General features: G+C 39.9%; 1 protein-coding gene across 3 annotated transcripts in view; it reads right to left on the reverse strand.

The window, feature by feature from the left end:
- ralgapa2 (Ral GTPase activating protein catalytic subunit alpha 2) overlaps positions 1 to 25493 on the reverse strand; it is a 180868-nt gene that overhangs the window by 49675 nt on the left and 105700 nt on the right. For all 3 annotated transcript variants that reach the window (XM_088353749.1, XM_088353751.1, XM_088353748.1), the window contains 2 exons: positions 19458 to 19616; positions 15831 to 15958 (listed from right to left, as the gene is read on the reverse strand). In XM_088353749.1, the coding sequence (XP_088209875.1) occupies positions 15831 to 15958; positions 19458 to 19616 (287 nt within the window). The remainder of the gene's footprint in view (positions 1 to 15830; positions 15959 to 19457; positions 19617 to 25493) is intronic.

The raw sequence follows: 25493 nt of genomic DNA on the forward strand, positions 1-25493 counted from the left end.
GCAAATTAGACCGATCAACTGCGTTTAATAATTCATGTGAGACAACACTAACATGACAGATCCTATTCACGACACCCTATCAGGCATACAACACACTTTCATCTATGCTAGGTGAGAAATCTTGGCATTGGACAAAAGGGGAAAAAAAACTCTGCTACATCAGAGAAGGATAGAAATGGACAAAAGCCAAAGTAGGAGAATATGTCATTGCCAAGTTGATTGTAGTTTTATTGTATTAATTCAATGTTGAATGGAGGGGTTCAGTTACTGTATTTTGGGGACTATAAAGTGCACCCAAAAAACCCCAATTCCATCAGAAGTTTTAAAGGTCGCCTCAAAACCTGGTGTGCCTTATATATCGCAAAATACTGGTGGAAAAAACTGGAAATGCATACAGAATTTGTGTGCAGTACTACACAAGGTTTTACCGCATATTAGCTATCAAATTGAGCAAAGATTGATCTTTCAAAAAAAATGTCTGACCAAAATTGGAAAATATTGTACGCAAGGGGCGGGAATTGGACCTGGGTCGTGGCAGGTAGTGCTCCGAAACCTCTAACCAACAACATACAAAAAGGCATTTGATTTAATTTCAATTTCACACTATTAACTCATAGTGCCATAATGGAGAAAATTAAGTTGTCCTGAAAGTATAAATAAACACAAAGAGATTAACTTGAATGCCTTTTAATGTCATCCGTACCACTGGTGGTCCAGTGCAGTGGTTCTCAACTGGTCTGACAAAGACCCAACATCCCACACTAATTACAAGCTGTTATCTAAATCAAGAATATAGTTCCACTTTTCAAATTTATTGAATGGAAGGATTGTGCAATTTAAACTAGAGATACATGTAGTAGAAAATACACATAAAAATAAAGAGAAAAAAAAGAAACAATAATATTCCTATTAATCTCAATTAGCTGCACTTTGAATGAAAGCTAAAACTTTCCAACTTTGTTGCCTTGTTTCAAGATAATAAAATCCATATCTCATATTTCCTGGTGTATATGTATCTGGACATGCTTAACATGTGTAAACCAACTTTTTTTGTTTGGTGGTGTGAGATTGGGGTTGTCAACTTGAATTTGCGGGAAACTATCTATATCTTATGTTAATAAGTTTAAATGACTCTCAGTACTTCTTTTCTTTTCTTAACATTATTTTGCCAAGGCAAAGGCAACCCACTTTTGGGTCCCGACCCACCAGTTGAGAAACACTGATCTAGTAAGTTTTGGTGCCGTCACTGCTTGGACGCGACTTAAATTTCAGTTGCATGCAATGTTATGAGATTAAAGTCAGCAACATTTTTTGAATGTCCTAAAATATACTGTAATTGTATAAAATACCCACAACGGTTATTCTTATATACTGCAGGTCTTATTGTAGTTCTGATTTATCATAATCCAGTGCGCTTTGTATTTGAAAAATTATGACAAAAAGCTAATGTTTTGGGGTCTGTGCCTTATAATCCGATGTGCCTTATAATGTGGTAAACATGTGCATGAGGGTTAAAGAGTCACAACACATCTATTTGGGCCGTAGCGGGACCATAAAAGACTTTGCCTGCTTCCTGGTTACCCCTGAAAAGAAATAACTTGCCCCTTAATCTTAAAACTCTACACACACACACACACACACACACACACACACACACACACACACACACACACACACACACACACACACACACACACACACACACACACACACACACACACACACACACACACACACACACACACACACACACACACACACACACACACACACACACACACACACACACAGACTAAGTGACAATGAGAGACACACCAAAAATCTTGGCTCGCATGACTAGCGAAGGGCAGAAACAGATTATGGCTATTGATCGGCGCCTGGAGATGGTTCTGCGTTTGTGTGTTTTTGTGTGCGTCACATCAGAGGATGGGGAAAGGGGGGACAATGTGCAAAAACTGTCGATTGTGTCCGATAGGGAGGCGATGTTTCTGAATCAAGGTCAGCTCAGTCTAGTCTCACCTATTACAAACTTGGTGTCTCCTCGACACCATCGCACACATACATAGAGGCTCTTTAACAAAACCACATTGAGTGATGAAGAGCGCTTGTCCAAGAGAGAAATGAATTGGAGCTGTCGAATGTAGACATTATTCTCCAGTGTGACAAAGCACGGGGCAACAGGGCTCAGTTAATATGACGCTAACTAACGTGTCCTCATTTTCATGCTAATGCTTAAAACAAATATATATATAACAGCACATACATACACATTGCATTCCACTATTTAACTCATTCACTGCCACTGATGGCTATTTGCTGTACGTCTAATAAGTTTATTTGTTTTTAATATTGGACACCTGAATAGGTGATTTCATAGGATGCCAGTTGTTATTTTGACAATTATTGCGCAGTGTTAGTTATTTTGACTTTCACTATCAGCCAATCATGTTGCTGTCCTTAGGGGCGGATCTGCTTTTGTAACATAGATGTAATGTAATGTAATGACATCTCTAAATTTTTCTCTATCTGTCCTCATTGCAAGTTCAATATCCATTGATGTATTCTCTCCTTCTTTTTAGTGTTTTCTAAACTTTAAACTAATCAACGTCAAAGTTACATATTCTCATAACTCACAGCATTGTGTATAAGTAATAAATGCAAATAGCATGTAAAATACGTTTCTGAAATTTCATGTTTTAAGGAAAAAAAAACAATAAAGATATATATTTAATCTAAATTAAACATTTAGCTTGTTTTGAATACTATCCTTTTTTTCAAATATTTTACTTGCTTTGTAGTATAGAATAGAATAGAAATGACTTTTATTGTCATTCTTTGTAACCATGCACACAGAACGGAATGTCGATACACGTGACCCGTACAGTTAAACTGTAGCGAGCCGATGCAGCCGCAGCCAAACAGGGCGCAGCCATTAGGTGACCAATCCCCCCAATTCCAACCCTTAATGCCGAGCGCCAAGCAGGGAGGACCAATGTTGTAAGTCTCGGCCGAGGCTTGAACCAGCGACCTCCCAGTCTCGGAGCGGGCGCTCTACCATCTAGGCTACCGAGCTTGTGGTAGTACAAACTATACTTAAAATAATAATAATAATAATACTTAAAATAAAATATATAAAATAAAATATATAATATAAAAAATATATAATAATAAAAATATATATATATATATATATATAATAATATAAAAATAAAAATACTTAAAAAATAAAAATTAAAAAATACTTAAAATAAGCACACTATGAAAGTAAAATAAGCAAATTATTAGCCCTCTGGGACTTTTTTTGAAACAGGGATATACAAATCAGTACGACATGACTATTTAAAATATTAATTAAAGAAAAAAAAAACATTCCTGCGTATATTTTCAAATGACTTTTCTTGTAAAATAATAACAAAGCTTAAAATATAAAAAAAATCAGTAGAATACAATTCATTTTCTACAATAAAATATTGCAAATACAATATAAAATACTTAACTAAGCAAAATGATCAAATATGGCAAATTGAAGATTGTTTTTCTAATTTTGGGTGAAATTTATTTTTAGATATTACTAAAGGGGTAATGCTAAAAAATGTGTGCATATACATTTTCCAACAACATGCCAATTTTTAATATACGATAATCCCTCACTATAAGGTGCTTCATATTTTATGGTTTTGCTTTTTCTTTTGTTTTCTGCATTCTGATTGGCTATACAGCCTACCCGCTTTTTATTATTTGATGGTAGAGAAGTTATTAAAAATAAAACAAAAATTAAAAGTTTTCATACAGTGTTTTTTTTTTGATAAACAGATGTGTGAGCCTGTAAACACAGTTTGTTCAATGGTTCTATTGTATACTACAGCATTTTATTGTAAAGATATAAATGTCTCTACTCTATGGATTTTGCCCATCACTGGTTCTTTTTCAAACGAACAGCCCACGATAAACGAGGGATCACTGTATTTTATTTTACATTACAATAGAGAAACAATTTAAAAAAATCTGTCAACTGGATAAGAATGTGTTTTTTGCAGTGTGGTCTAAAGCTTTCAGCCGAGATTCTGGTAAAATGATGAAACGTGGTCTAATCAATGCAAACATTGAGTAAGGAAGAAATGGACGTTAGACACAAACTAACCCAAAAAGCCAGACCAGCTGCATTTTCCATCAACCCACTAAATAATAAATGATGCATTGAGAGTTGTCTGCAAGAGACTTGCTATGTGATGTTTACGACTGCATCTTGACTGAAGACTTTGACGAAAATGAAAACCGACATTGCGCGATGGACGCTACGCGAAATCTACTTCAGACTCCGCAAATCTCCCATGAGGAAAAATACGATAGAAGAGAAATGGAGTGTGCGAGTGTCAGAGATATAAATTTGAAAACCTCATATGGCCTATCTGTGTCTGCACTTTTTGCAAAAAAATTCGCCGGTGGTCATTTTTGATATCAAATCCTATTAAACTGAGAGATCCTGGGAGTGTTGCCGGAGACTGTTGGAGTCCTCTCCAGCCTTGATACGGCGCGAGAGAGGGGGGCCGTAGCGTCATACTGTCCTTTCATCAAGACACACGGGGGTCATATAGATCCTCTTTGAAGAAATATTCAACTAATTACCTTGGAGAGTGGCCTCACAGCCAGAGAGCAGTCTGTGGAGTGTTAAAGCATTGTGTCGGGGTAAACTAAGGATGAGGATTTCACCTAAAAGGGCTTGGGGTATTGTTGGGATTTGTGAGATAAAAGAGCTGCATTTCCACAGAAGATGGAAAAATGCGTGAGTGAAGGCGAGAGCAAAAGGCTGGTAAACTGCCAACGAAAAGCACATTAAAAGTGCGCCTGGTTTTGAGTGTGCCTATTTTGCAGAGTGACATCATCAAACCGAACAACTCCTTCATTACTTTCTCCTCAATAAAATAGCGGAAGAAAATACAGACCTAGAGTGCTTTTTGCTCTAAGCACATTAATCTGTAGAGGACTCAAAATGCACAGTAAATGACCAGATTAATGCTATCAAAATGCAATCCCAAATGAAAAACTGTAATAAAGGAAAAGAGAAAGTCAAAAATAAATACAAAAGAAACAAAGTTGAAAAAATAAACTTTAAATAATCTGACCACGAAATGTCTCTGTATGGTGGTAGTGCAACTGAAAACAAGTACTAAAAAGTACAGGGAAGAAAAACAACCACGGAGGCTCAAAGTGACCAAAAAGCACACGTTTTTTTTTTTTTTTTCCGTTTTTGGGGTAACTGTATCAACAAGATGACAGATAATTATGTCATCTTCCTCTATGTGAGGCTCATGATTGGTAAAATTAATGCTTATTTCTCAACCTACGAGTAGTTTGAAAAATGCATGTTTATTTGATAGCTCATGTATTTTCGCTTTTTACATAAATATTGTTTTTCTTAAAAAAAAATCACATGTATACGACCACCAGAGGGCACTAAATCATACACACAGACCCATAAAAAGTGGAATAAATAATATACATGAATACATTAACAACAAATAATAATAATAATAAAAAAATGCTCTACAGACAATTGAATAGGCCAACCTAAGAAACAAAAAAGATTCTTATTCTATTGGTAAATATTTTTACTACTATAATTTTAACTTGTTTTCTAATAAAATAGTAAAATACAACTTAAAGTGAGCAAAACAATCCGGCATGGCAGCTTACAGATATTTGTGGTCATTTTAAGAAAATCCTTGCCCATTTACTGAATAAATATATTTTTAAATACATTTAAAAAGAACACAAATAAATTTAAAATTAGCATGTATGGCTGCTGGAAGCTAGAGCTCTTGTTGAAGATCAGAAAAAGTGGAGAGGTGTTGTAAAAGGATAAAGGGAGGTTTGGACGCGTTCTAAGGGATGGGCAGGGCACCTGTATGATGCGGCAGGGGTAAACCAGTGAAAGCTGTCGGGCCCTGCTCTTGAACAAGAGAGTGTGTTGTGTCACCCTGACCCGAGTGACATAGCCGCTTTCCTGTTTCCCGTTTTATCTGGAGGGACGAAAGCATGACCATCTTAGGTGCCGAAATGCCTAACTTGTTTGGGTGTTTGGGCATTTGGGTTGGCCATGGTCCAAAGATTTTTGTGTGTGTTTTTTGCTACTTTTTCCCTTTTTTATTTTCTTTGATTTTGCGTATGTTTGTCTTGCTGTCGGTCACCCCTCTCGAGGGATATGACCAGGGTATATAGATAGATAGAACTGTTTGGCTGTTATTGGAACAGTATATTTTAACTTGAACATGTGAATATTTCAATACATTTTCCAAAAAATTTATTCTTGCACTGCCTCTTAATTCATGCATATACAGTAATCCTTACAGCATCTGCAGCATGCTGTAAATAAATACGAGAGCAGATCATTTTTTCTTCTTGATTTATGTTCAATACTATTCACATACTTCTTTTTTTAATTACAATACAAAAGTTTTGGGTCTCATTCAATGTTCTTTCTAAGCTTCCACAGGTCTGAGCATTCACACAAAGTCTGTGAGCATCACTTGGAACAACTGAGAGCCAGCTATATCCCAAGTGTGGCAACCAAAAAATTAAGGAACATGTCCAAAACCTCACATACAAGTTACAGTTTGCGGAGTTTCATTTACAATGCTATATTATTTTTAACATTTTCATGAATCGACCTATTTACTATTGGAAATATTGTACGGCCCACAAATGTCAATTGTTTTTACAGCAACTTTTACAGTAGCCTAGATGGTAAGGCGCCCGCTTTGAGACTGGGAGGTCGGTGGTTCGCGCCCCGGCCGAGTCATTCCTAAGACTTAAAAAGTGGTCGGCGGCGCCCTCTGTTGGCTGCGGCTGCATCGGCTCGCTACAACGGGTCAGGTGCAATCGACATTTCGTTCAGTGTACATTGTTACACAGAATGACAATACAAGGAAATTATTATTATTATTATTATTATAAGACATCCACTTATTTATTTATTTATCTTTTGTGACATAATACAAACATTTTGGGGATTTATTTAGTTAGTTGCACAATACAGAACTGTTTTTAATCACACCTTTTCTGGAAGTACAATGTTGGCAAAAAGATTGACCTGATATATTTGCAGGCGGTAATTAAAGTAAACTACATCTGTTTCTTTGTATTTTAATGCCGTGGTGATAGAGAATAATACTTATTCTTACATGTTTTAGTTGAGTTTTTATTTTCCTTCTTTAAAATGTATTAATCTAAGCCAGGGGTCTCCAACATGGTACTCGTGGGCACCAGTTAGTCTCCAGAGAACATCGGAGTAGCCCACAGAAAGTCTGAAAATAGCTCAGCAGTGATGGGTATATTGCATTTTCCTAGTAAATTGGATTTTTAACTGAGATGATGTTTTAGTGGTTGAGTTAACTTCTAATAATTAGCACCTAATCGTGATATAGTAACAATAAAGTAATAACAGAAAATGTTGTTTGAGAAAAGTATTGAAAAATGGTAGCCTGTCATGCCGATCAGTGACAAAAAGTAGCTCTCAGTTTAAATAAAGATTGTAACCCCTGATCTATGTTTTTTTTTTTTTTTGTTCCTCCATATTCATCACATCAGCACCAGAATTTGTCCCCTGTCACAGCAAATGTTGTTGTGCCTCGGTTTCCCTGCTAAGGAATGCCCGGTAAGATTTTTATGACCCGCAACACCCTCTGTATTGTCCCGGTGCTCCCTGTGAGGCAAACTGAGGCAGGCAGGCTGCAGTTGGCTCCTCCTACGACTAATTCCCTTGGCGTTGGGTAACAGACATCTGTCACTCAGGGTGCCCCCAGGGACACAAAGACGCGGCCCGATTCAAACAATGTGGGGACCGTAGGATGCGCAACAGCAGATGCATACTTACACAGTCAACTGTAAAGCCGTGCATGGCCAAGTTTCTCTTAATCTTAAACAAAAATGGACAACAATTGTCGGCAACCATTGGGCGGTGGATACTCTGGTAACCGGACGCAAAAAGAAAAATTTGTTGTATTATTTTTTTTACATATTGTCGTTTTACAGACACTGCTACGTTTCAGACTGACCTTGAACCGTGGCTTTGTGGTGGTAAATTTGAATTTAAATCTGTGTGGTTCACACAAGCGGGCGAAGTTGCCTGTTGGACGGTGCAACTGTCACGTTGCAAACTAGTGTTCCGCCCGCCAAAGATACAGTAAAGGATGAATTATGGAAAAAACTTTGGCAACAGAGCTGAAGTATACATGGATCCCTATGTCAGGAACATAACACAGAGACCACATACCACAATCCAGCTTTTGGCAGGGTTAGTTCCTTTGGTGGGTTTATATATTTGTAATTACTTGTTAAGCAGATCGACCTGACATTTTGCGTCAAATGTCACAAAAGAAACCAGAGTGTTGCTAATAGTACATTTGCTAAACAGTTCAGAGGTTCCGGGTTTAATCCCGGCTACCGACCTCCTTGTGCAGAGTTTGCATGTGTCTCCCTGTGCCTGGGGCACTCGCGTTTCCTCCCACATACCAAAAAACATGGATAGGATGAGCCAGCACTTTTCTAACCCTCGTTTGAATAAGCAGTTTGGAAAATGGATCAATGAAATTATGAAGTGACGTTACAAGTAGATTGAAATGTTCCACATGAATACACAGAGAATTTACGCGCATTAATATTCATGATTCAGATTCAGATTCAGATTCAGATCTACTTTATTGTCATTCTAGTACACGTGTATACAGAACGAAATGTCGATGCATCTGACCCCCACAGTTTCCTTGAATGTACAGATATAAATAATGTTGTATTGTATTTTGGCTACGTGTAGTATTTTACCATAGTGCCGATAGTGCAAGAAGAGTAGCTAACCAGATGTGCAATATGGGCAGTCAGGTTAACAAGTCAGGTACACAGTAACATTAACACTGTAACAATAACGCTGTAATTACAATAGTGCAGAGAGCAATGTGCAAGGAGTGGCAAGCTATAAAAAAAACTGCCAGTAGTGCAAAAGTCAGATTAGCAGCCGTTTAGATTTAAGTTAACTATATGTTAGATTGACCATTTAACAGTCTAATGGCCAGGGGGACTAGACTATTGCGGAGCCTGGTGGTCCTGCACCGCACACTGCAGTACCTCTTCCCAGAGGCTAGCAGAGTGAACAGTCCATGATGGGGGTGAGAGGGGTCCCCGGTAATGTTTTTAGCATGGGATAGGCAGTGCTTCTGGCCAATGTCCTGAATGGAGGGAAGTGTAGTCCCGATTATTTTCTCTGCTGTCCTCGTTACCCTCCTCACACTACCCCAGTCGGTAGCGCTGCAGCCTCCACACCACACAGAGATACAGCTGGTCAGGATACTCTCTATGGTGCCCCTGTAGAATGTAATGAGGGAGGGTGGGGGCAGGTGGGCTCTCCTCATCCTCCGCAGGAAGTACAGGCGCTGCTGTGCCCTCTTCACCAGTGATGCAGTGTTTACGGACCAGGTGAGTTTGTTTGTAATGTGCACCCCTAGGAACTTGATACTGCTGACAACCTCCACAGCCTTGTTGTTGATGCAAAGTGGGGCATGGTTGGGCTGGTTTTTCCTAAAGTCGACAATGATCTCTTTAGTTTTGTCGACATTCAGGACCAGGCTGTTGTCCCTGCACCAGCCCACCAACTGCTCCACCTCCTCTCTGTAGGCCAGGTCGTTGTCATCCCTGATGAGGCCCACCACTGTTGTGTCGTCAGCATACTTCACGATGTGGTTTGTGGCGGACCTAGGGACGCAGTCGTGTGTCATCAAGGTGAACAGCAAGGGGCTTAGGACGCAGCCTTGGGGGGAGCCCGTGCTGAGGTAGATGACATGTGAACTGTTCTGACCTATCCGCACTGATTGGGGTCTGTCACAGAGGAAGTCCAGCAGCCAGTTCCGCAGGGGGGTGTTGAAACCCAGGAGTCTCATCTTGTCTACCAGATGTTGTGGGATGATGGTGTTGAATGCTGAACTGAAGTCCAGGAACAGCATCCGCACATGGGTGTTCTTCTCCTCTAGATGTGTCAGGCTCAGGTGAAGCGCAGAGGAGATGGCATCCCTGGTGGAGCGGTTTGTCCTGTAGGCAAACTGAAAGGGGTCGAATGAGGAGGGGAGACTGGAGGTGATGTGCTCTTTAACCAGTCTCTCAAAGCACTTCATTATGATAGGAGTCAGTGCAACGGGCCGGTAATCGTTGAGTGATAAGATCTGGGGTTTCTTTGGCACTGGGATGATGTTGGCAAATTTGAAGCATGATGGTACTTTGGCTTGGTCTAGCGAGGTGTTGAAAATGTCTGTTAGTACACAAGCCAGCTGATCGGCGCACTCCCTAAGTACCCGCCCCGGAATGTTGTCCGGGCCTGGAGCCTTCCTTGTGTTGACCCTTCTCAGGGTCTTCCTCACGTCAGATGAGTCCAGGTGGAGTGCTCTTTCGTCCTGATTTGGAACCGCTTTCGCTGCAGGGGTGCCGTTTTGTGCCTCGAACCTTCCAAAGAATTTGTTGAGGTCATTCAGAAAGTCCATGCTAGTGTTCTGCACTGGGGCGGTGGTTGACTTGTAACTGGTGATGGCCTGAATGCCTTTCCACATATCCCTGGTGTTGGTTGTGCTGAGGAAACGTTCCTGGATTTTTTGACTGTGCGTTCGCTTTGCTAGTCTGATAGCCCGGTTCAGGTTAGCCCTCGCTGATAACAGCGCCTCCTTGTCACCAGATCTAAAGGCAAGGTTCCGTACTTTTAGTTGTTTTCGTATTTCAGCAGTCATCCAGGGCTTCTGATTGGCACGGGTGCATATAGTTTTGTTATTGCTGACGTCTTCTGCGCATTTACTGATGTAGGCTGACACAGAAATGGCGTACTCATCTATATTTATTTTGTTGTTGTAAGTGGCAGCCGATTTAAACATGTCCCAATCAGTGCAATCAAAGCAGTCCTGTAGTGCCTCCATTGCCCCCTCAGACCACACCCTCACCTGCTTCACTGTAGGTTTTTCTCTGGTCAGCAGGGGCTTGTATGCTGGAATTAGCATAATAGAAAGGTGATCTGATGAGCCAAGATGGGGGCGGGGGGATGCTTTATATGCACCTTTGATGTTTGTGTAGGCCAGGTCTAATGTGTTCCTACCTCTTGTAGCAAAGTTTACATGCTGATGGAAATGCGGGAGAACTGTTTTCATATTGGCCTGGTTAAAGTCCCCCGCCGCAATAAAAATGCACTCGGAGTAAGCATGCTGCAGTTCACTCACAGTTCGGTAGAGAACGTCCATTGCCTCCTTCGTATTAGCGCTGGGGGGCACGTACACGGCAGTAATGATGGTCGCGCTAAACTCCCTCGGTAGGTAGAATGGTCTGCAGATCACCGTCAAAAGTTCAATGTCTCGTGAGCAGTGTTTCGGTATTATCTTCGCATTTTTACACCAGTTGTTGTTGGTATAAATGCATAGACCGCCCCCCTTGCTTTTGCCGGTGAGCTCGCCGCTTCTATCAGCGCGGAAAGCAGTTAGCCCCACAATGCTAACAGCGTCATTCGGGATGTTGTTATTATAACATCGACACCATCAACACCATTTCAGAATTTTATTCTCCATCTTGACTTAGTATTAACTCTTTGGGATTTTCATTCTCGAGTGGCAATGACCTTGCCAAAAAGGGAAACGCCACCCAAAAATGGTTTCACGTCTCAACGATGGTGATGCACAGTGCTGAACATCCCATCTCGTTATAAATGTCAAAGTTGTAATTATTATTACCATTATTATGATTCAGAAAAAGTAAAAACATGTATTAATGCCACCCTGGGGACGGGCAGTGAAAATATTGTCAGACAATGAAGCGGTCCGTAGTACGGAAAACGTTGCGGACCACAGTCCAACCCTATATAAATATGGCAAACTCATCTAAAACTACAATGGAGCGTTACCATAGCAACCGGCAGAGGGGCAGCGGGACTTGTGAAGCGGTGCTGTACATGCTGTCCGAGGAGGAGCAGGGTGTTATGTGAATTAGGTTTCCCCCTCCGGGGGCCATCCCCAGACCCTTTTACCCTTTTGCCCCCTCCTACTCCAATTTTCCTTTCCCAATCCAGTGCCGTTGGCATTCACATGCTAATTTGTCTCCATTGGTGATTACACTGCCTTTAAACCAACTGACAACTACAGCTGGAGTCAAGCTCTTAACGGCACACTGGATGCAAAGATGAGAGCAACTTTACAAGAGCAAGTGTGCCTTTTTCCCCCCTTTGGAGCTTTTTTCGGGTCCTCCTTGTGCTCCATAAAATGGTTGTAATAGATGATGACGGATCATCTGCAATCCTCCGACAATCAGTTGCACACAACCTTACATGCTGCTCCGGGCAGTGCAACATCCTCGGCCTTCATAGCTGTATGCAAATTAGTTAGCCAATAAAGATCCGTGTCGGCACGCAGCTGTGTACATTGGCTGATGTGACAATCAAGTTACATAAATTGACTAATGTCATTGAATGTGAAATCTCTGATGCTGTTAATCAAGCAGTAAGGGTCTAGTATCAGTATTGTCACACGTTGTTACCCATCAATGCAGAGCTCCATCTCATCTCTGAAGAGCGGATTGACACTTTACACCAAAAAACAATGGCGACCAGAGGATAAAGGTATTGTATATAAATCCGATCGGGAAGCTTCTCCTGCTACTGGTAACCAAGGATACGAGTTTCATGTTGGGAAGCTAACCCCCACCAGAAAAAAAAACGGCCCGGAAAGTGGATGGGCGCCACCAGGCTGTACTTGCCCAAGACACATCATAGGAGGTGGTGCCCCGATGTCAAAGGCAGTCAAGGGATCCGTGACCCATGATTAAAGTCACCAAAATCTATCTAGGTATAGGGATGGAGCCAATACCAGGCACAATCTTTGGGTATTGAAGCTCGTAAGGTATCAGAACTTGTGTCGGCTATTGATACTGGTATTGTTTGTAAAGTTAAAAATTAAGGGTATTTTGGAAATTTATTTTATTGTGTGTTCTATAATCAATGTATTATTTAAAACTTAATTTAAAAGAGAACTCTATCCCTCTCTCTATACACATTTTTAAGGGGCTTAGTGGGGAGAAGTTTTGTTAAAAAAGACTACCGTAAATTCCGGACCATAAGCCGCTACTTTTTTCCCAAGCGTTCAACCCTGCGGCTTATTCAGTGATGGGGCCAATTTATGTAATTTTTCTAACAACCGCCAGCGGCGCTCGAGTTCAAGGCACATGACGCAGCTTACAAGCTAAACGCGATCGAGCAGTCCGATGAAGAAGGAAACAGAGCTACTGCGCGCAAACTTAACCTTGAGAGCGTGTTGCTAGCATGTTTTTGAATAAGGGAGCATGGGACGAAGTCTATATGACAAAGTCTCTTTCCCATACTAAAGGAGGACAACTTTGATGGCGTCAGTTATAGGGAGGAGGAAGAGAACGATTTACAGTGATTTCTACGTGTACGGTATGTTTTTTTTTTTAACAGACCCGTTAACTGTATTGCGAGCGTGTTGTTAGTAGCGTTTTGCTACCCTTCACAGGCACTCTTTGGGATGAAAGTTATAATATTATTATTAAAGCTTTGAAAACTCTCTCGGTGTACCGTCTTTCTTTGTAAATATGTGTAACCATGTATAATATGTATTTGCAACTGTATATTTTTGTAATGTATTTATTTGTATTTAATTTGGACACTTATTCTGATAAGTCTTGCACTGACCAATTAAAAAGAAGGGGCGTAACAGACGCGGGGGATGACGGGAAGTGGGGACCGGTAAAGGTGAGTGTTTGTGGACAGGGCAGACAATAGTGGATATATATTTTTCCCACCCTTACCTTTGGAAATATACACTTTTTTTCCTTGGATTACTTTTAACGGGACCCGGACTCTGCAGGTCTGCATCAAATTTCAACTACCGGTATAATTTTCCGTTACTTTGCCGGCTGTGGTTTTTGAACTGTGTACTTTATGTTCAGTTAAAATCGCGGGACTCAAAGTAGGGTTTGGGTTAATTTTATGATTGTGTCACATGTTTTAATGTGGGCGCATGCGGCTTATGTACAGGTGCGGCTTGTGTAAGTACAAAAGCGGTTATCCTCTTAAAAGGTGGTGGGTGCGGCTTATAATCAGGTGCGCTCTATAGTCCGGAATTTACGGTAATAGTTTAGGCAGTTAGTATGGTGATCGGTGGACACTATATAGTTGATCAGTCTTATTGGTCTGAAAAACAAACATCCCTAATATTTTTATTATGATCATTATTATCATCATCACCAATTAAAGGCTTAAGAAAAGATTTTTAAAATGATGCAAGGGGCTATTTGGATTAAAAAAAAATACTACAAACATTTTTTTTCATCACAGTAACAGTGCTCGAGAAGGCAAGAAACTTACCTGATATGGAGGTGTTCGAAACCAAAGAACCAAGCCATTAGTTGTAAAATTATTCATCACAGTGATCTGTTATGTAAAGTTGTTATTTGTTTGACTGTAATCAGATCATTTGGATATTAACCCCTTACCTCTCCTGTAAAATTCGTCTTAAATCCCAATCCAAGACGTACCCAAGTCAATTAAATACTGCTCTTAAACCCTTTTGAGAATATGGACGGTTTTGGTCTCTTGAAAGTTTTGTCCTAGACTGAAATAATCACTACAAGTGCAGAAATATAAGGTTTTTTTCTCATCAGATTTTTTTTTTGCACTCAAAAACCTGCCAAAGAGTGTAGCATGGGCATCTTAGCCGGAAAACAGGTGGGACAATAGCTTGAAGCCTTACCTAGTACCATGTCAGATTTAATCATAATCTGAGAAATCAAACATCGATTTTTCTAATGGTAGGTCTTGGTGTTTCCAAAAGTGGCCATTTGGAGACGACAGCCCTTAAAACTTATAATGGTGAATTTTACTTTGGACAAATTTTTAGACATTGTGAGAGTTTTAAAAGTTTGACTTCTCTTTCTAAATGTGAATTTATGATTGTGCAAACATGCGCAGAATAATGGTGCGTAAAAATGAATCTCAATTGGCTTTGCGCACGTTTACCTTTGGCCCTGATTTGAATGCACACATTACATATTTACATTGGTAATGAATTGGCTAACCAATGTGTCAATCCACGTTTGGTCAGTCACTATTGGCTAAAGATTTTTGAAGCTGAATTGGTCATGGCGTTGTATTCAATACAGGCCCTCATAGGTTGTCACAGGCTAAGGACCGTACAAAAAACTTGTATTGGCCAAGAAGGGTGTCAACCACATGGTCGGGGGCTAACGGGAGTATTGAAAATAATCTGATGACTATTATTTTTAAAGGTAAGTAATGTAGCCAAACAAAGATACAACGACGCTTGTTAAACATTGCAGGAATGCTTTTAGTTTTATTATTATTCTTTTTAATTTTTCCGCAATTTGGGTTTTTGAAGTAAATATTTTACACGGTTGGATTCGCTGGGCGTTCATAAATGTAACTATACCATAATTGCAGGGAATCGTATCATGAGCTGACTCCCAGGAAATGTTATAGGTGAGCAATAGCGGCTTTATAGTTTTCGGGTATCTTGTTTCAGACTGATGTGATGTTTCTGTATTGAGATGGTCAGCATATGCTGAATCCCAGGAGTTTTAGCTTTCAAATGATATATGGCGTGATGCTTCTCAGTGACTGGCAACATCGTAAAGACTTTGTTTAACAACGTTCCGAAGGCTTAATGAATAAACAAATTTATTACATTAAAATAATTTGAGGTAAATGTTTTTTTCTACCTTATCCTCATGGAGGCTTAAAGGTACATAGATTGAAAGCATGCTCCAAAAAAGAGAGAAAAGGATACAAACTCTGGTAGAGAGTCAGTCGAGATTTGACAGCTCTGCTGGCATTGATGCAAGTGGCCCGCACTAAGCTTGGCAGCAGTTTCCCGTTGATCATGGCGCCATTAAACAGGGGTCCGAAAAAGGGAACCTGAGGAAATTGACCAAAAAAACAAAACAGCAACACGAGATTTAAGATACAAGGCTGATTAAAAAAACCACACTGACCGTTTATCCATCTGTTTAGGACACTTAACTTGATGCTCCCTAACTATTCACGACAGCCGCTCGTATTGAATGAGAATCAAAGTATGGTAAATGAATTTAAAATGACAATCAATAGCTAACAATGCCCCCATATTGAGCTAAACAACAAACACAAAGCCATAATAAGCATTTTAGCGGCGCTGCGCGAGTTGTGGGCACACGCGTCTGTTGATTCAGGCTCTTAATCACTGGGGCCCGATGGTCATTGACCTGGAAGTTGACGGGAATGTCAAAGTCCCTCCGAAAGGTCCTGCTGTCTTCAACTTGGTGATTTAAAGAGTATGATGGCAAGTCAAATTAGATAACAAAGGAATTTGAAGAAGATGAACTCATTTGCGACAAAACTATCGTAACAGCCCAGTTGGTCCCATAAAGTTTTTACTCAAAAAGGACGAACTCTGTTTTACTTTTTTCTTGTGCTAGCAACCACTTGGCTGGCTCGAATTAAAATCTGCGTATTAAATAAATAAACAATGGATTGATTCACTCATGACATCAGACAGTACATTATTATGCACTTTGAGAAAAGAAGAAAGGAGATGAAACATGCCAGCCCTAGATCCATAAAAAACACAAATAACCTAATGGAGCACAAATGTACAACAAATTAAGTTAAAAAAAAGAAAAAGAAAGATGTAAACATACAGACTTAAGATGCGAAACCTTTAGTCATACATCTGAGATAAAAAAATGACAATTTTTGAATTCTTCTCGAGTTAATTCACGAGTAATCTCTAGCATGTAAATTTAATTGACTATGGTTTACATTTGGAGCTTGAGTATGTCAGTTTAGCCTTGTGTTTGAAAAATGATCTTTGTTTTAAGACGTGTTTAGGGTAGTATAGTGCAATAACAGTAATTTATAGAAAAAAGAAGGGTGTTGAGCGATACCACTGAGTTTTAAACAACATAAGGACCGAACTGGTACAATACAATGTTTCGATCTGAGGACAGCGAAATGTTTGATTTGGATTGAAAAAAAACAACAACATTTGATTCCATCACTGAAGACAATACAAATCATGAAGGTATACAAATGATGAATCAATTACGTGTATAAGAATAGTTGTGGATTGGTTGATGACTACATTTCTGTAATTGGAACATAAATGTTACCTATTGCAAGATTAAGTTGTTGGTGTTCATTTCTGGCATTATCTTTTCAATTTTTCACGTTTAGGGTAAAGTTACATTAGAAACCATACTGCATTTTTCTGGACTTAAAGCGCACCTAAAACCCCAATTCGTCCAGAATATGTAGGATACGGTGGATACCATTGGAAATGCATAAAGTAATTACAGATATGCAATACCACACAATGTTTTAAGGTATACTACCCTTATTGAGCAAGGATTGTGCAATAGTTGATCAAATCGATAACATAGCGGTGAGCCTGTCGACAGTTTACCTCTGGACCATCAGTGGTACAGATGACATATGAGAAGGCATTAGGAGCCTCTATTCTCTAACATTCATTGGTGGAGAAGTAGAGATACTGTTTAACCTATCGAAATGCACTATGCAAATCAGTGTTTCTAGCACCGTGAGTAAAAATAGTGTGATAATGAGATAAGCTCTAATGCCTTTTCTTACGTAATGTGTACCACTGGTGTTCTATGGGAAAATAGTCTTTCTCAAGTTCTTCGGTTCAATTTGCATTTTATACAAATTTTTGCTGTTTTGGTGCAGTGTTTTGCATTTAAAACTGATCAGTCATTGCATTAATACAGTCGTATGCAAGTTTGGGCACCCCTGAACATTTTTAAGATTTTCCTTTATAAATCATTGGTTGATCAGCAATGGCGGCGCCCCTGTTCGGCTGCGGCTGCATCGGCTCGCAACAGTTTTTTACACGTCGGCCATAATAATAATAATAATAATAATATCCTTGTATTGTCATTCTGTGTAACAATGTACACAGAACGAAATGTCGATTGCACCTGACCCGTTGTAGCGAGCCGATGCAGCCGCAGCCAACAGAGGGCGCCGCCGACCACTTTTTAAGTCTTAGGAATGACTCGGCCGGGGCGCGAACCACCGACCTAAGACCCAGTCTTCGACTCAGTTTTGACGGCGCACAAAGTCGGCTCGAACTGCAGATTAAGATACCTCACAGTAGAAACTGACAGCTGAAATCTCTGAGTTAGATTTTTGTATGCTTCCCCTTAACCATGATGTTGAACAATCTTTGTTTTCAGGTCATTTGACAGTTGTTCTGAGGCTCCCACGTTGCCACTCTTTCAGAGAAAATGCAAAGAGAACAACTAGGAACCGGCTGCCTTAAATACCCTTTCTAATGATTTGCATCACGTGTGTATGTAGGTCAAGGGTCAATGAACTTCCCAGACAGATTTTGTCCTCCAATAATTAGTGCTAAAGGTATTCAAATCAATAAAACAACAAGGGTGCCCAAATTTATGCACCTTCCTACTTTTGTTCAAGTAATTTTTGCACACTTTCTGTAAATCCGATGAACTTCATTTCACTTCTCAGATATCACTGTATTGTCTGCTATATGATATATTTAACTGAAATTCTTGATCCGAACAACCAATGATTTATAAAGGAAAATCTTGAAAATGATCAGGGTTGCCCAAATTTTTGCATACGACTGTATATACCGCAAGAGTATAAATAGCTCAATGGTTATAACCAAATGCAAACGATAGTTCTTACTGTAGACTTATTCATGCGACTTATAGTATGGTGTGCCTCATATAGGAAAAATATATAACAAAAGACTCTTATGCGCCTTATAGTGCAAAAAATGCGTAATCTCTTTTGTAAACTATCACTCACTGGAGCCAGATTCGAATTATGTCATCTGACCTGTTTCAGAGAAAAACTGAAATCATAAAACTAAAATGTCATCAAAACCCTGCTAAATGTTTTTGGAGATCCAAAAAAGTAATAACATATCCCACCCTTGTGATTTAAAAGATAACCAAAAGTATGATGTCCTTGTGTTCGAGCATATTCATTCTTTATCACCACCACTCAATGTTTCCCAAATGCAGACCCGCTTTAAAGATTATAGTAGGTGCCTTTTCCTAACTCGTATTTGGAATCGTTGATAAATTCCTCGACTTTGCCAGAGGTCCCAGGAGCAGCTGTGTTTGCACCAACTATGACTTTGATGAGTATTAATTCAACCATAGACCACTGTGACATTAAGTGTTTGATTGTACATCTTTTTGGGACTGAATAGTTGTTCAACGCGGATATAGTTCCAGTTGAATTGATAAAAACGGTTGTTTCACTTATTTCTTGAATGAAATTGCTATGACATACCTAAACTGAAAACCTCGACATCGTTTAGAAGCATGAATCATTTTTATTTCCACATAACAAGTGTTTGCAAAACAGTTCAACGGTTACCCACCTGTGTTTTTTTCATAATTTGAATGAAATACAAGTGGTTCTCCATCGGGTATATGACAATCAGCACATCGCCAAAGTCCGTTGGAATGATTCCGCGGCGATAGTCCCTGGTGTGCTCTGACCACACTATGTGGACCTCATCATTTCCAAGGTGACGGAGCTGCCAAACACACAGAATCAGACTAATCAAGAGTCTGGCGACTGAGAGTCATTTTCTTCCGACGGCGATTATGACAAGAACACAAATGTTCGGAAGGTTTATGACAAGCTGTTGGGTTTTTCCTATGAAAGTTATTGGCCAGCCTCAAGGCCTTCAAAAGTGGAAGAAAAATTGGTGCCGATGTAGCCTATATTGTTCTTATACGGATGTGTTTGTTGAGTGCAAGATAATATTCAAGAATTTTACATATGTTATTTCTGTTGATAGTATTTTTATTAGGCAGGTAAATAAACAAAGCAGCAGGTGCAAGAGCAGGTACAGCATTTACCGTTGAAAGACAAACTTTGAAAACAATATATTAAGTCGGGGCATAGGTTCTGGTCTGACCCTTTCACAGTGTTTTCAACATGCATTCAAAATGAAAAGGAAAAAAAAACGCACAAAATTGAGCATTTGAAAACGAATAATTCAAACCCAATTAACCTCCCCCATCATAGATTAAATTGCCTCCCATTTCCACTCTATTCACAAAAATAAATGAAAGCGGGCAGGGCAAGAGTGCACACTTAAAGAACAGGAAATTGATGGACGCTACTTTGAAATAGGTAAACAGCCTCATCCAAAGTTGAATCAACACAGCAACATTATATTCCTAGGCAGGTCTAGTGCTCATATTAGCTGATAGTCATGTAACTTTGCTGTTTATGAGGCGTCACAGAAAATGAGGGCTCCGCTGTGTTGAAAACATCTGCCAATGTACTGCGGGCCCTAATGAGCCCTTAGAAAACATGCCCTCGCCACCAAAAATGCAATTAGCACATTCTATTATAAGCCCTTAATTATGGTAATTCTCTGATCTTAAACAAACGCACGGCATGCTGATTACTCTTGACTCGTTCAGTCGGCCTACCCAAACACCAGCAGGTACAAACCGAGGCAGTCACTAGGACAATTTCAGGGAAATGTTGAATATGCATTTGACACCAACAATTAACGTGGTGCATGTTAATTTGGGTGACAAATTAGCATGCAGATGAGCTGAATCACAACTTTAGTAATGATGCTTGTGCCCCAAACATACTTGGATTGCATTTGTGAATGGCATGCCAAAGTGTGACACAATTTATGTATTTTATTTTTAAAGGAATGCAAAGGGAAAACCTCTATCTAATTAGCGGTCTTTGACCTCACCACCCAGTTGATGGGCCTCATCAAGACAGAAACGCCAGCTAACACGGCGGGCTCATGGAGACAACCTTCATGAGGTTGTTAAACTGAGAAGCCTTCTGGAAAGCAAAACATTTTGGGCTATCTCCATCTTCAAACATACACAACATACACACACACGCACGGGCTGACCCCAATTCTGCAAGTTGCTTCTGTAACTGCATTACTAAGGCCAGCTGCTACTGCTGCATGCAGCGCAACAACACACAATTGGATTGAGGAATTTGTTCTTCTCCCTCTTTTTCTGTTTGATTTGGTGGTTTGCTTTGACATCCCTTTACACAGAATGCCGCAAAACATGGCCCCATAGCCACAGGCAGTAAAGTGGGTGACTGGTGGAAAAAAACTGTTATTTTAGAATTGACATGGAAAAGGTCCAGTCCGTACTGTGATGAAGCCTGTTACACATTCCAATTCTTCATTTCATCTTTACTTCCTCCTACCCGCACACTCTCTTTGGAAGCATCTCACTGTGCATCAAGCCAATCAGATTCAGATCTACTTTATTGTCATTCTAGTACATGTGTATACAGAACGAAATGTCGATACATCTGACCCGCACAGTTTCCTTGAATGTACAGATATAAATAAAATGTTGTATTGAGTTGGAGTATTGAGTACTAATAATATACTAAATAATTATGGCTATGTACAGCATTTTACAGTAGTGCAAAGAGTGCAAGAGGAGCAGCTAACCAGATGTGCAAAATGGGCAGCCAGGTAAAATTCAATGTCCATTATTGTATACCTTAAAACGTTGTGTGGTAATGCATATCTACTGCTTTCTTCTTTTACATTTTTACCCTGAACTACACTACTGTTTCACAAACCATTTCCCAGAGTGCCGCACAACCATGACTGTTGTCCTGTAGAAATGTATCCAATATGTAAACAATAATCAAGCGTGCCCAATTTTGAAAAGCCGTGCCCTGTTCCAATAATCCACTGAGTATCTGTTATATTTTCCCCTATAAGTTGCTGGCAAAAGACCACCATTTACTTTGTCCACTGAGAGCAGAGGCAGCCTGAAGTTTCTAAACGTTATACTAGAATATTAAAAAAAAAAAAACACAAGAAAAACATTTAAACAATTATGGTTAAAGCGATACCAAAATTTTAAAACATACAAAAATTGAGAAAATTGCACATGTTTTTCATAATATCTATACTTTATATACATCAATGGTACATTCCAACTTTTTTCCGAGAAGATGAATTTTGAAGACAGTGTGTCTTGTCTTTGATTTCCTGAGCTCTGACATCATGTGAAGCCCACGAGAACCCTAACATGCCAGAAACCCTAGTGGTTTACATGTTTTGAGGTTTTGAGTGTTTTATGCTACATTTTGGTAGTTTTTGTGGAGAATGCCTGAGCGTTGTGTCGCGGGTGGGTGCAGCAATGGCACAGCAAATGTCGAACAGCCAAAATGGGGTGAATACGTAAAAAAAAAACAACAACACACAGGCAGGCTAGCTGGTTGCTTAAAATGGCTAACCAGGATTGATCGGCGGAAAAACGGGAGGCTGGCTGACCGAAAACATGCAGTAAGTAGAAAGGATAACCGCGAGCCACGGCAGCAACATAAACGAACCCAGCTGGGAGAAAAACCAAGGAGCCCGGCAGGCAAGCCATCTAGGTGACTGCTAATGGAATAAACTTCGACCAAACAAAACTGGAAGCCTTCGGGAGCCTGCACACGATTGGGGAGCTATCTGGAGAATAATTTATTAATTGCACACGTCAGAAAACATGGAAGAAAAAGTCACAATCACAAACCTATGATAAGGCAAAGGCTAAAAAGGAACACACGCTGTACAAGACGGCAGGAAGACTTACCGGCCGCAGATTTGGATGATCAAAGCAAGCGCATCAGACAAAACAATCAGAAGTCCCCCAGTGACAGGTAAGCAATGTTCCAATTACTCCAAGCGGGAATGAGCACTATGCATTCGCTGATCACTACAATCGGTTTCTGTTTTTCAACGTGGCACACCATTGTTTTGGTTCTCGTCATCATTCGGTGATGTCATAGCTCTATGGGATACGATACAAGAACTGTCACTTATTCCTCGAGATCCATGGCGCGTGGAATATTCTGTGGGGAGGAACACTACACGTTCTGTGCCTAATTAAAAATAAAGGGTCTTTTGTAATCCCTATAAGGATGCAGTTGTAGCTTATGCTAAAATGTTCCATTAGCAAATAAAGTTGCTTATAAAAAGCTGTATTTTTCTTATTTTACAAGAAAAACAAGTTTAAATAAATTCAATACAAAATCAAAATAAAATGAGAGGAATAATCATACAGGGAATCATTGAGTTTCACTTTATTTTTATGCTAAAATGTCTTCTCAAAATATGATTTAACCATTATTATGATGCAAATGATTTTTATACAACTTTTTTTTCTAAGACATACAGGGACATATTGTAAAATATAACTACTAGATGACGCTATAATGTTCAGTGCAATCAAAAGTGAGAACTAAATAGCACACGGAATTATACGACCTACGGAAACTCTAAGTGACCAAACCATAAATTAGTCCTAGTTTTTTCTACCAAGCCCTTTACAAGGTTTTTGTTTTTTGGGGGTACCCGAAGCAGGAAAATGGTGGATAATCATGACAGCTACCTCAAGGTGAACATCATGTTATGTAAAATAAATACATAATGCATGTTGAATGTATTTAATGCATTTTTACTTATTCAAATCAATATTTCGGGAAGCACAACTGCTGGGTGGTGAGCGCGCAGCCCCAGGGTGCGGGCGTCCAGGGTTCAATTCCAGCTACTGCAGCCTCCCCTTGCGGAGTTTGCATATTTTTTCCGTGTGGGCACTCGGTTTTCTCCCACATTCCAAAGACACGCATGTCAGGTTAATCGGACGTTCCATATTGTCCCTAAGTGTGACTGAACGAGTGAGTTGTCTGTCTCAGTGTGCCCTGCGATAAGCTGTCAACCAGTTAAGGGTTTTCCCTGTCCACTGCCCGAAGATAGCTAGGATGGGCTCCAGCACCCCCGCTACCCTACTGAAGATAGGCAGCGCAAAAAATGGATGGATAAAATAAATATTTTATTTATTTTACAAGATGGATGATAATAATAATACATATTGCCTCTTTAAGAATAGTTGCTGTTTAAATCAATTTGATGAAAACAATTTTACCATGTCAATTTGTGCAACATTATAGTCTGTCTTGACCATTTGAAAATTACAAAATGAAACAGGGAAACAGAATTTGATATTGTTACCAGCAGTGTCTGTCAAGCTTATTCTAAATAAAAAAATGGTCTGGCTTGACTCAAAAGAGTTTTACACAATTACCTTTTGTACAGATTCAGTATGGGTGTAGAATTTGGAGGTTGTTACTCGGTGACACAGGGTCTGTAGAAAACTGAAGTGGCGTTGGATATAAGGGGAGGCCCGATTAATTTCCCTTCCCAGCAAGGCACCTTATGAGAAGATTGGCAGCATGGGCAGGGGCCTTTGCGGCTCATTTCTCCGTGCTGACCATTCCTTGTGTACTACAGTCTTGAAACCTACGGCAGAACCCAATTGATCGCTCCTGTGGAGGCACCAGGAATTGGATAAAAGGATCCTGCCGGCATCCGTCCGGTGCCTGCTCTAGCGGAGAGAGATAATGGCTGAATCCAGGCCCTGGTCACAAGCACACGGTGAGGGGGGCAAAAAATAGCTGAATCGTACTCATTACCAGAGCGGCAAATGCACCCCAGTTCACTCGTGAGCTTGCCGAGCTCTCTTCTTCTAGTCTGCTTGCCAGAGTCACTAATCAATGGTCACAGTCTGGAGTCACACCTCCTGATCACAGTTTAACACAAAGCTGAAGGATTTTTATTTGGTTTCATTTATATTAGACTGGTCAGTTAAAAGCAAAATTAAGGAGGTTAACATAACCTGTTAATTTTTTTTTTTAAATTCAGACAATTCATGCAGTTTACCAAAAACGTACAAAGCACATGTCGCTAAATCAAATAAAACGGTTAGCGTTAGTGCAGTGGTTCTTAACCTGGGTTCGATCAAACCCTAGGGGCTCGATAAAGTCAATCTCAAGGGTTTGATGGTGCCTCTTCCGCGGAGGTCAAGACACACTGACTCATTATTTCATTACGCAATGCGTAACAAAATTATGCAGTTACCGTATATTCCCAACTTTAAGGCACACCTAAAATCCTTCCATTTTTTCAAAAGCTGACCTTATAATACGGTGCGCCAAATATAAGAATCAATATTGAGTCGCAACAGATCTTGCAACTACGGTAAACATCCGCCGACTAGATTTTCCCCCTTGAAGAAGTAGTGCGGGGTGCATGCTGGGATACAGTATGCAAAAGTTTGGGCACCCCAGATCATTTTCAAGATTTCCCTTTATAAATCATTGGTTGTTCAGATCAGCAATTACAGTTAAATATATCATATAGCAGACATACACAGTGATATTTGAGAAGTGAAAACAAAATTCATGGGATTTACAGAAAGCAGGTGCATAAATTTGGGCACCCTTGTTGTTTTATGGATTTGAATACCTTTAGCACAATTATTGGAAGACAAAATTTGTTTGGTAAACTCATTGACCCTTGACCTACACACACATGTGAAGCCAATCATGATAAAGGGTATTTAAGGCG

Source organism: Urocampus carinirostris, chromosome 15 (assembly GCF_059441175.1).
Source record: "Urocampus carinirostris isolate Australia breed hairy pipefish chromosome 15, RoL_Ucar_1.0, whole genome shotgun sequence".
Classification (NCBI taxonomy): Eukaryota; Metazoa; Chordata; class Actinopteri; order Syngnathiformes; family Syngnathidae; genus Urocampus; species Urocampus carinirostris.